General features: G+C 45.1%; 1 protein-coding gene across 1 annotated transcript in view; it reads right to left on the reverse strand.

The window, feature by feature from the left end:
* Window positions 1–1,979: 1,979 nt before the first annotated feature.
* GTF2IRD1 (GTF2I repeat domain containing 1) overlaps window positions 1,980–12,958 on the reverse strand; it is a 106,361-nt gene continuing 95,382 nt past the window's right edge. The window contains exons 23-26 of the mRNA XM_065418266.1: window positions 7,730–7,922; window positions 4,352–4,389; window positions 3,291–3,427; window positions 1,980–2,048 (exon numbers count right to left, since the gene is read on the reverse strand). Coding sequence (XP_065274338.1) covers window positions 1,980–2,048; window positions 3,291–3,427; window positions 4,352–4,389; window positions 7,730–7,922 — 437 coding nt within the window. The remainder of the gene's footprint in view (window positions 2,049–3,290; window positions 3,428–4,351; window positions 4,390–7,729; window positions 7,923–12,958) is intronic.

The raw sequence follows: 12,958 nt of genomic DNA on the forward strand, positions 1-12,958 counted from the left end.
AAAGATGTGAAGCCCTTACTACAAAAAGGTGGCTTAGGTCTTCCAAATATAGAAACATATTATATTGTAAAAGGGTATTCACAACTGGCTTCTCTTCTTGGATCTAGTACCTTCCTTCCTTCTTAGATACACTTAGAAGCTCTAGAAATGCACCAGTGGAAAACGCTGGCAAACCCAATAGTGAAGTATAGCAAGGATGTCTGGGTATGAGCACCAACATTGAGCAATGGTTTTCCAAAATTAACCCATCTTTCTTCAGTCTGGAACTATACTAAACCAAACTGGGGGTTAGCTTCCTTTATTGGGAGGAATGGGGATATGTCTGTGGAGGATTTATATCTGAAGGACCTGCCATCATTGTTGCCAAGTGGTTTTTAACTTGAGAAGCAATCAACAGCCGAGATTTCACAGAGCGTCAAGTTATCTGCATTCATGTTTAACTACAGCACTTAAAGTCATCTTCTTTCAGTATTACAGCTTGCCTCTTCCTCTTGGCTAATCTCAAAAGCCATAAATAATGATTCTAGTCTATTCAGGTTATTATACGGTCCTCATTGCTGTATTATCTGAGCACCTGACCTACCTTGACTATCATATCCTACTTGGGCTTTTCAATCTCTTGCCTACATGTGAGTGCATGTTAAATAAGTGCTTTGATGAGACACATTGGTCAGCTATATTAGAGTGTAGAACAATAATCTGCGAATGAGATTGCAGCGATTTAAAATGATTTGCTGGAGTTTATTGCCAACTGGACAATGACGTGTGCTGAAAGAATGGGAACGAAGGTAGTAATTTGACACGTTACTTGAAATGTCCTAATGGTAGAACTTTTTATTCAAAGGTTATAGAAATAGTCTAGTATCATGTGTCACTAGATGCGGCAGAACTATAGCTACCTACCTGAGTTTTCTTCAATCCATGAGACTCCAAAGCTTTTAAAAAATGGATTACAATCGCCTTGGTTAAGAAATTGATCCTTAGGAAATGAATAAGCTCTTATAGTTTTAAAAGACTGGTCAATTTATACAGCAGAAATGGCTTCATCTTATTTGTGAGCTGAGGGTGGAATTCACCCTTATTGTAGAGGGCCAGCACCAATCCTATGCACCTCTCAAATCCCAAAATTGGGCTTAAGTGGGATGTAAGTGATGCCTGGGCCACGTACAGGCTTTCTGCCCAGAGATGCATTTCATCCAGGATGATTAAATTGAGGAATTCCGTGAGCTCTCGGAAGAATTTCTCTCTGATTTAAGGGACAATAGCCACGTGCAAATGACAGGGACAGGAGACAACTGAGGAAGTGTTGTCGAGGTAGTAATCCAGGAACAGATGGTCATACAAAGTAAGACCCCCCTTAACCTGCCCTGGTGGGCTAAAGACTCCTTAAACTGGGCTTACATGTAATCTTCTACTCACCTTAAAGCCCCTGTATGCTGCTAGAGTGATGTAAATGGGCCTGAGCATAAATGGGAATCCGGGCCCCGTTCTTTGTTTCTGTTAAGTGTTTATTCATCCATACTTCATGTTGTAATTTTGTGGCGATGTTTCAATATCAAGAAAAGTTTTTTTTGTTTTTTGTTTTTTTAAAAACTGTTGACTGAAGTCTGAAGACACCAGTGGCAAATGAAGCATGACAACCGTGTGTCAAAAATCAGGGGTTCAAACTCTAGACACTACCCATTTTATTTTGGAGGCAAGGCACGATGAGGTATGCAGCTGTCCATCAGAAGGTGCTCTTCTGTATTTATTTTTACCTATCATGGATTTCATCAATAATACAAATAATAAAATAAATACTGTTAAGAGCAAGGCAACACTTTTTATTTTTATTTAAAAAGGCCTTGATGGCAGGAATATAGTGTAAAAATCATTGGAAAAACTAAAAGGCATTGATACATATTAGAATATACACTTTTTACATAAATTACATTTATTTATTTATTCTGTCATTTGAGGTTCTGATTCAGTATTGAGGTCTAATAGTTAATAGGTCCTGGAATCTGGACATTTAGACCACCATAGTCTAACATGTACATGGGCCATTGCTGAAAGAGAGAGAGAGAGAAAGAAAAATGCTGTTAGGACAAAATACTCTGCAAAAACGTGCATTGATCAAGTTTCTGTCACGCTCACACACAGGGCAAGTCTTCCAATTTCCAAGTAAGATTTTCTTTTTAAATAAAATAAAACACCATTAAACCTACTCAAAATAACTTCTAAATATATTAATATTTTTGCTTTTTTTTTTAAAAATTATGCTTGAAATAATAATTGCTAATAAATAACTAAGGCTAGTTCCTTAGCTAGAATAGATCCATGAATCTCCACTGATGTCTGTTCTTGTTTTTGCATCTTTGAGTTTCTACTTCAAGGAAATTTTAGCTTCACACCGCTCCCAAAATATTCACCTTTTCATACATATAAAAAACAAAACAATGAGCCATCATATAATATAATGGCCAAAGCACATGGAAAGCTGGAGCACATTAACAGCGCTTCCCTGAGTTTGACAGGGCTGGTTTATGAAATAATGCAGCTGGTTATGAGTTGGGGACTTTTTTTAGATCTTTCAGATGTGTGTCTGGAACCTGTGAAGTATCTTCACAGGCTGAGAACCCTGCACTCCGTGACATAACCCTTGCCACAGAGTGCTCCTTGCATGGTGCTGACGGGAGCAGAAGGGTGTGGGGCGCGTGCAAGGGAGAAAGGGGACTACATTGTAACTGGCTCCTCCCAGAGGCAGATCCTGGAAAGTGCTGCCGTCAAGTCTATTGGAACCGAAAGGGCTGAGAGTGCTCTGCACCTTGCAGGATTGAGTCACCAACAATGCCAAAAGAAAGCTCCATGCGGTTGCGAGGCGGGTCAGGCATTGGAATGGCTGCTCTCTGTGGTGTGTTCGCCTCTCAGGGCAGGACACTAAGTCATTCCTGCCCTGGCCACCACTACCTTCCCCTCGGCAGCATTGGTATATCGCGGAGAAGGCTTCACTGATGGACACTGGCAGAGGCCAGCCTATGGCAGCCCTGCAGAGCATGCTGAACTGGAGCAGGGGAGATGCCGAGTGGCCTCTCTGCTCTGCTGATGAGCCAGCTCTTCCCAGAGGCAACAGAGGGACAGCGGTTCAAAAGCGAGCGTTCCCCTTCTTTACGAGACTGGGTGTCGTCATTCTAAGTTAGGGGTTTATAGCATTTCTAGGGCCAGCGAAGGAAAGAGATGAAGGGTAGTAGGGGAAGAACCCTGAGCTAGACAGAGATGCAGTAATTTGGTTGACGTTTAGAAGGCTTTACCACAAGTGAGATCTGATTTGTTGACGATGTGGACTCCATATTGGAAGAGGAAGAGGAGGAAGAGGACGATGAGGATGATATCAAGTTCCCTTCAGAGATCCTCTTCCGCTTTCGTTTGGGAACACTGTTGTCTTTTTCTGAAGGGGAGGATGGGAAAGAAATGGGTTATCTGAATGGCTGTTTCTCTAGCTTAGGAATGGAAGCAAACACCACACCCAGTCCCTTTCAAGGCCCAGGGCGTAGGGCATACTGGTTTCACACAAAAGACATCTCCAGAGGCTTTTCCCTTGCCTCCACCAGCCAGGAAAAAGAGAACACACCCTTTCCCTCTACCCCCTGGGCCTAGCTTCCTCTTTCTTATATATCCTGCTCAGCCCTGTGATAGGCACAGACCTGTAACCCTTTCCAGGCTGCTGCTTCACCTTGTCATGGTCAGACTTGAGTTCTCTATTCACAGGATACTTCTTAGGGCATTAGAGGTCATTTAGGTCACTGTGCCCCTCTGATCCATCGCCTTCCTGCTGAGAGATTGCCAACCTGGAAGCTAATGAGTGCCAGTCGCGTTGTTGACTTTAGTGAAATGGAGCCGCGTCCAGTAGGACTTGGATTGAGAGCACGGACTCCTCTCAAGCACAGTACATGATTTCATCTTTGCATAGTAAAAAACTACTAGGGCTCAGATTTTCAAAGCCATCTTGAGGGATTTATTCAGCAACAGCCATTAAAATTAATGAGAAGGGCATTCAAATCCCCTAGGCGACTGAAAATCTTAAGTCTAAAACTACAGCCCCTGTTTCCCTTTCATACACAGCCTCAGGAAAGCTGCTGAAGAGAAGCCAGACCTACGAGTTTTCCTTCCTGGGTAAACCCCAGACTTTGTCTCAGGCCCCAGCTGGATGAGGAGATGGAGAGGATTAAGAAGACAAACATCAACCTAACTAGCCTGCTCTATTTTCTTTTAAACCCTGGAGTCTGGCCTCCTGTGTATTTTTGTGCCACAATCTGTATGTTTTGCTTTGCAGTTTGCGCCACTGGAAGGAGAGCTTTCGCATGGAGCTTACCTGTTTGTTTGGCCTCAGTGCAGATTTCAGCAAACGGTCTGTGTAAGAAACAAGGTGGAGATTAGCGATTGTGAACGGTTAGGGCACAGATGTTCTTTATCCCTTGCAGATCTAACCATCTCCTAGTGGGGTTTCCTCTGTCTCGTGTGTTTGGAGGCAGACCAGACCTTTGAGACTGTACTAGGGCACGGGACTGTCTCCTCTGGCAGCCGGCCCAGAATGCTCCCCATCTAGGGCGGAGCACACAGCAAACCGAGTCCTCTGCACAGAGCGTTATTAGCCTTAGGAAAATGACCTGAAAATTGCTCATCTGGACATCTAAGCAATTCTTTGCTTTGCTCCTTGTTGGGCTCCGGGATCCCACAGCAACCCCTTGGGCACTTATCTTCCCAGTGGCCACCAGAGGGGATAAGGAGAAGAGGTCAAAGTTCAAGGCCAGAGAGTGTATTTCCTGGTCATGCTCCCTCCAGCCCTGCGCTGGAGCAGATGCCTGCCATTTTTGCAAGCAGGATCGGGATGAAGGAGCAGAGTCCACGAGAGAAGGCTGGCTCCCCAGGCAGTATTTCTGGGGCATGCGCCCTCCTGGCATATGGGTAAGGTCCTGGCCAAGTGTGCTGAACAGACCCCAGACTTTGAATCCCTCCCCTTACCCTTTGGAACAGCAGGTAGGAGAGGCGTCGGACTGCAAAACGCACTGTACAGGATGGCGCTCTTGGTACCAGCAGGACTTCAGACCCACTGCTAACAGTGTGTGGATACAGCTTGCAGCTGGCCAGGAGCCTCCAACAACGAACTGGCAGAAACCAGATCCTTCAGCAGCCTTTCCATGCAGCCACCGCCCACTCTCATGTATTCAGCCCCACGGGCATCAGGTCCCCCCACATAGCTCTAGGGTGGCACTAGGCTTCTCAGGGGAGATAAGCAGAACACAGTCCAACCTCCACCCCAGAGTCCTTCCCCACCCCACACAGGTACCAGCAGCTGCATCTCAGAGGACTCCTCTCTGAACAGGAGTTCCCCAACAGCGCCCTGAGCATCTGACACTCTGACAACAGCATCCCCCCAAGAAAGACTCTTCTCAACCTCTGTGAAAAACACCAGGCAAAAAGGAAACATTTGGAAGCCCATTCTGATTCCTCCTTAGACAACTGGAGCTACAGGTTGCCACAGAAAAAACCCAAAAGGCCAACACAGACCAAAATACTCCTTAACTCAGACTCCCAGACTACCCAGGATCAATCCTCTTTGGATCATCCACCCACAAATCCAGCAACGAAAGAGAGGAGGAATAGATCATCTTTCCCACCCAGCTCCCCATGGGAGGAGAACCTTCATGGGTGAAACCAGGGCAACCAGAAGAGGAGATACACAAATGTCTGTTTACACACCTCACCTGTTCAATACAGTGTTAAAGAGAGAACTTAGTACTCTATGCATCCAACCTGAAACCACTCCAGAACCAGAGACAGTCAGAAACGTCTGAGGTCTGAGTCCAAGGTTTGGCATGCCTCCCAAGCACCACAAAGACAAAGCAAAGTTCACTGCAAGAACGTTGGGCTTGAAGGGTTCAAGAAAGGAAATTAGCAGGTAAGAATATAGAGACATATTAGAAACAGGCTCCAAAATTCCTCCAGGATACGTAATTCATGTAGACCAGTGGGGCTCAACCTATGGTACATTTAGCAGAGATTGTACATCAAACGGTTGATCAGAATAAGAATCCACTCTAACTACTCTGAGTAAAATTGCAACCTTGGCACACTGTTCTTTTGAGTTTTAGATATATGGTAGGGCTGCAAATCTGAGACTTGCCGAGACAATACCAGCTGATTCTAAATGGACCAGCCCAAAGCATTTTCAGTGCTTCGGACAATCTTTAGCTACGAGGACACGAACAAAATATAACCCCCATCTTCTTTCTGTGATCCAAGACCTCTTGATGCCAACTGGCAGGGGCATAGGGATCCCCTGGGTTCACCCAAAGGGGTCATATAACATCTCTCATGAAATCCTGAGTTACATTGGTCATCATAATCATTGAGAGATGTATGTATGGGAAATATGTGAGCAGTTAGATACAGTATATAGTAAAAATTAGGTTCTGTAGGTTTGTGAGTTAAGGTAGGTTACCAAAGGATGGTCCACATACTCCAGGCAAGCAGGGGGGAAAGAGATGTGTATCTCACTCTGGCTGGTCATATGCAAATTGAGTATTGTATGGTTCATAATGGATGCCCATTTACCATCAGGGCAAAATGCTAATCAATAGGTAGAGGGGACCTGGAGACAAAAACAAAACCAGCAGGATTTATCCTGTTCTGGAGTAAGACAATGAGCTTTTGAAACTCTATCTGGGGTGCAGCTGAACCCCAGGAATTCCTTCAGTCTGTCCGGATAACCCACCAGCGGGCTTGGTCTTCTGAGATGGGATCTCAGCCAGACTGGCTGAAAACACTGGGGAAAAAACGTGAGGCAAGCTGTCTTCTAAGAGACAGTGGAATGCCTTGATAGGTAAGTCAAGGCTCTAGAAAGCAGGTTATGATTTTGTTTTATATGTAACCACTTGTTTCCAATAGTCTCACTCTCTATCATTTGTATCTCTGTTCTTTACTCATCAACTTATTCTGGTTATCACTTTCTGTATAACTAAGCACTGTGTGTTTAAGTAGAGGGTGATCCTGAGAAGCTGGTGTGTGCTCTTCCTTTGGGAGTAGCGAATCAGAGTTCTGTGAGAGTTCAGGGGAATGGGGTTGAACACTCCAGAGGGATGCTCAGAGGACTCAGGGGTTGGCGTGTGCCTATTGCTAACCAGAGAGGGCGAGGCCTGTGCTGCCAGAGGCTGGTAGTTTCAGGGAGCTGACCCCAGGCAGGCTCACACTAAGGGCAGGTGGTGGCGAGAGGCCTCACAACCCTGACTACCCCTCAGAAGCGTCCCTCTAGCTCAGTGCAGAGGGGCCATATCACCCTAACAACGGTTTTCGTTAACAGTGTTCTTTATACATTACAATGTGATCAACGGCCTAATGAAAACATCAGCGGTCCGTTCATTGGGCCAGATCATCGTGTTAATTGGTATCGCTCCCCTGAAATTTAGCCAGTTGTTTGCTAGAGACGAGGACACGCTGCCTTATCTTGTTTCCTAAGAATATGAATTGGACCCCAACCATTCCATAGCCTGGCAGGATTCCTCACGTAGCTGAGAGAACGAACAGTCTTACAAATGTAAACCAGAAGATACTATGGACCAGATCCTCAGCCAGAGTAAACTGTTGCAGCTCCATTGCAACCCATGGAACTATGCCAATTTACACCAGATGGGGATTCTGGACTTACATGTTTAGAAAAGACCCCGGAAGTACAGGAGCTATTGAGACTTACTGGAGTTGGTTTATAATCACCATCCGGATGTGCTCTCGTGCTTTCAGGATCTTCTCCAGCCGGTGGATGTCATAGGTGTTGGGGTTTCTAAAAGGGATATCATCTGGCAGACCAGTAACTTCAACAGCATCAGGACTATCCCTGATCAATTTGTATGGCACCAAGACTGGCCGGTTCAATCCCAAAGCCTCTCCTGCAACAGCAGAATAGAGGCCAATGTGACAAGTGAACATTAAGTGGAGGCCTTTGAACCCTGAGGGAGTATTTCAAAAGCAAAAATTATGGATTCTCACTGTACTCAATGCAATTTTCCTAGACATTTCATATTTTGCTTAATAAACTGTTTTCAAAGTGTAAATACCAAACCACTTACTGAAGAGAATGGATTTGCTATTCAAGGAAGGAAAAGACATCCCCTGGGGGAATTTTGAAAGCTTTCCAATGTCTAGGATTGGCAGAATTCGATTTTTATTTTTCATAATTTGATGGATAATAGAAATGTTTGTTTTTAAGCGTTTTAAAGATTTTTATTGATTTAGATGTTCAGCTGTTTGAAATTATGGTGGGTATCAGACAACAAATCTTTAATGACAGTAAATACTGAGATTCAAAAGGTTAAAGCTTTATAACCATTAAAACACCAATTGTCAATATCACATGTCAAAATATACAAAATAAATATCCTTCAATCAAACTCAAATAAGTTCTCAAGCAGCCTTTTTCTTACTTTGCTTATCTGTACATTTTGATTATTATTGATGGAAATATTTTTTCTTCTGTGTGTAATGAAATCAACATTTACTGATAAATCAAATCTTTGCAAGCTTACTGATGTCTCCGCTTCTTCCCTAGAAGTCAGGAATTCACACAAGGAAAATACACCCAGGGCCTTTTTTTAGGGCTCACTGGCCAAACCAATCAGTTGCAGGTTTAAGAGTCAGAGGCACATTATAATGGTAGTGCCTAGAGTTTTGGAAGTCAAGACGACTGGCTTCACTATGGGATTTCAACATTACTGGGATATTGCTTTAAATGAGCTCCTGGAGAAGTCATACTTCTGAATATCTGCACTCAAACTTCTTGCAAGGAGAGAAAAAGAACATTTATTGGCTCTATCAGATTAAGTTACAACCCCTCTTTTCTTTTCACTAACCCAGCCTTAGTAAGGGATACTAATTCCTTACAAGATGATGAAATTGCTTCATGTCTGTCTGTCCTATTTATTGTCAGTTTCCATGGTCCCTGTTAAGCAATCTTGCTAATAGGCACAGTTGGGGCTATTATGAAATACATGTAATAAAGCATTTACATACACATCCCATATCTGTATCTGTAGGTATCATCTAAATACTCACGGTCATAACATAACCTGATGCACCAGGGATGCCCACACCCTCAAAGAATGTGGGTAAGGTGTTCTGGTCCTGATCAAGTTATGTGAAAAGTGACAGCCCACAGTTGCAATATATGCCACCTCATCAGCATTTACTGATAATCCCTCTTATACCTTGTCCATCTCCAGAGACACGAAGAGGTCAGAGGGGAGCACTGGGTGTTAAAAACCCCAAGGCTATATTTTGACGATGCAAGCACTGCAGGTTAAAGTTTTGTTTTCTTTTCATGAAGATCATCTTTACCAACTGTTCCAAGTCCCACCGGACATTTGCTGTTGGGTACAGCCTGTTCAGGGAATGCACTAGCTCCTGTATCGAAGGGACTCAGTTACAACCAGCTCAGACCCAACGTCCATCCAGTAGGGAGTTTTGTCCCGGATGCGTCAGAGGAAGATGTAAAACACCAGAGTGGACAGCTATGGAATAATCTGGTAATCTGGGGCTATGCACCGTTTTGTGGCTGGAACTGGATAATACAAACCAAAACTGGAATTTGGACTCTCTGGCCCTGATTCTGATCCCACATACAACAGTGGTACACCAGCATATTCCCACTGACTCCTGTGGAGTTACTCCTGGATCTACACTTTATTCGGCTGAGCGGAGTCAAGCCCTCTGTTTCTCAATCTAATTTATGCAATAAGCATATTACACAAATGGACGAGGAGCAGTAACTATACAGCATAGGTCCTGGAAATTGGGGATGCTACTGCACCCCCTGGCTTGAAGTGGTTTCCCTTATATACAGGGTTGATTGTTTGGTTCAATGGCTCTTAGCACCCCCACTATAAAAATAGTTCCAGCACCCCGACTATACAGTGGAACAATAGTTATGCGACCCCCGAGCATGCTCCCAATACTTCTGTTAGTCTTAAAGGTGCCACAGGACCCTCTGTTGCTTTTTACAGACTCAGACTAACACGGCTACCCCTAAGGCCTTGGCTACACTTGCAGATTCACAGCGCTGCCGCGGCAGCGCTGTGAAGCGCGAGTGTAGTCGCGCCGCCAGCGCTGCGAGAGCTCTCTCGCAGCGCTGCAAGTACTCCACCTCTCCGAGGGGAATAGCTTGCAGCGCTGCGAGGGAGCGTGCAGCGCTGCAGGCGCTGATTACACTGGCGCTTTACAGCGCTGCACTCGCTGCGCTCAGGGGGGGTGTTTTTTCACACCCCTGAGCGCAGCAAGTGCAGCGCTGTGAATTGCCAGTGTAGCCAAGGCCTCTGATAAGTGGAACAATACTTATTCAGCAAACAAGTGTTAGTTTTACATCTGGAACTTATCCAGCAACAGACAGACTGTGTGTGCGCATGAGAGAGAGGGAGGGAGTGGAATGGGGGATCACCCACAGCCATTGCAATGAGAGAAGAGTCCCCCTTGCATTCTCTTTTTCATAGGCAGCTGGAGCATTTGTAACAGAAACCTCTATGCTCCCTCTCCCTCCCATGACTCAGTAAGGATCACTTTTCCCCCACCCCCACCCTTCTATGCAGCTGTTGTTCAATAGCTGGCTCTTCCTGCTGGAAACCAACAGACTGACTCAGTAACCTAATATTTCCCTCTACATGGAACATCTGCCACAGGTTCTTTATTCCTTGCCTGGATTAGAACAGCTTCTGAGCTTGACACTGAGCAGTTTGCAGAGTGGCAGATGAAGCACTCTGCCTTCATACCATTGGCCAAGCTACAATTCCGCATCCGGCGAACGACCTATACAACTGGGTCACTTGGGTGCGTAACCATTACGTTCAGGAACCCGACACCTAAAGCAGACGCGGTCATTAGCTCTGCTGGCTAAGTCCATCTGTGGATCCTGCAGAGTGATAGCTACCGCGGAGCACGGCACAAGGCAACGTGGCTTTTCCAAACTGCGTTGTGCCCACATCGGTTACACAGCAATACTTGTTGTTTCATGCAAAAGGACTAAATATAACAAGATTAAAGTATTATAATTACTTCTAATAACCACATCCTGGACTGAATACATATTGAGGCTAACGGACAAAGGGGAAGCAATTATCAGAAGTTTCTAAGAGGTTTAGGATCACGAGCCCCACTGAAAGTCAAGTCACTTCTACATATTTACAGAAGATAAACAGTCTGAAAGCCAAGGAACGTGTTAGCCCAGGCCATGGTTATTACTAAGTATATCTCTAAGGCTCTGTACAGAAATACAGGGCTCTTCCGCTGAGTCCCCCTAGACACGGGTGCTAACATCCTGCCTTCATAGTCAGGGTAATTACTGCTGAGTCATGCTGGCAGGTGGATCCAATCAGCATTAACCAGGATACAAAGGGGGATAAGGGGTGTGGGGGGAGTATTTTGTTAAGTCCAAGAAAACAAGCCATCTAGTACAGTGGAGGTGCTAGAGGGAACGTTTGGAGCCAGCCAAACTCAGGCGGAGGTTTATGTTGTGCTATATTTAAGTTGGCCATAAAGGCAAACACCAGGTAGGAGGGGAGTCTTGGAAATGTGTGGCCCAGATCCTCAGAGGTATTTAGGTTCCTGAATTTAGGAACCTAAATACCTTTGAGGCCTGAGCACATGTGCTCTGTTGAGGACAGGGGCATGACCTTAGCCCATTCCTATGGCGTTAATCATAAACTGCACTGTCAGTTTGTCACATTGTGATGACCAAGGAATTTGTCTACGTGCAATTTATGGATTCTACGTGATGCTATGAACTCTCTCTGTATGTACCTATGTCAAACTACAAACTCCATTTGGACTGTAAGCTGTGTGCCTTCTGTGCCATCTCTAACTTCAAGGGATGGTGACAGGGGGCTAACAATGCAGGGTCGTTAAACCTTGATAATGTCCTATTCAAATGGAAGCACTCTTGGACAAAGAGCTGACTACCACCCAGGGCAAACCAGTTTTTCAAGTCTTGGCTCCAGAAGGGTAGTGATTAAGCAACAGATCCCCTGGGGGGGAGGGAGGGGATATGGGGTTGCGGGTCACATGGAAAAGGAGACAGGAAGTTATAAAAGGAGCAGGCCTGCTAAGTTGGAGGCAGCACCTTTCTTTCACTGACCAGAATAGGAAAAGAAGCATAGGGTAGAGGAGTGTAGTCCAGGAGAGGAGACTGACCAAATCCCAAAGAACACTGAAGAGCGGTGAGGAAACTCAGGCATGGAATTACAGGATTTAGATCTGTATATCTCTTGGAACAGTGATTGTTTTTTTAGTAAGCCCTTTGCCAAGCCCGTGCCTGTTTGCTTCAACTATTGAGACAGGTTTCAGAGTGGTAGCCGTGTTAGTCTGTATCAGCAAAAACAAAGTGGGTTTTAGCCCATGAAAGTTTATGCCCAAATAAATTTGTTAGTCTCTAAGGTGCCACAAGGACTCCTCGTTGTTTTTTCAATTATTGTGTGTCCCTGGAGAGATAAACAATCAACCAGAATGCTCACAAGAGTGGAGATCTGGGGGTCAGCGCTTGTCCTGGGGGGTCACAGCTAGGTCACAGGGTCCCTCTTCCAGAAGGGATATCAGAGAGTCTGTCCCTAGGGAGCATACCAGAGAGGCGGGAACCAGAGCTTGTGTCTGAAGCTTATCCAGGGACAAAGGGGTGCTCAAAAACATATTGGCCCAAACACAGCAGCCTGGTAAGTGCCCACCAGGGGGAGCATGATCAGGGCTGTGACACACATCCTACTGAAATTTTAAATGAAACAATCCAACTACATGGGCTGTTCGACTGCTGCGAGACACAGTGGGGGCGAAAGACCTCTCTGGCTTTAAGATTAAGCTTGATAAGTTTATGGAGGGGATGGTTTGATGGGCTAACGTGATTTTAGTCAATAGGTCAATAACGTGCCATCGCTGGGAATTAGTGTCAATG

This window comes from Emys orbicularis, chromosome 17, assembly GCF_028017835.1.
Source record: "Emys orbicularis isolate rEmyOrb1 chromosome 17, rEmyOrb1.hap1, whole genome shotgun sequence".
NCBI classification, from domain to species: domain Eukaryota; kingdom Metazoa; phylum Chordata; order Testudines; family Emydidae; genus Emys; species Emys orbicularis.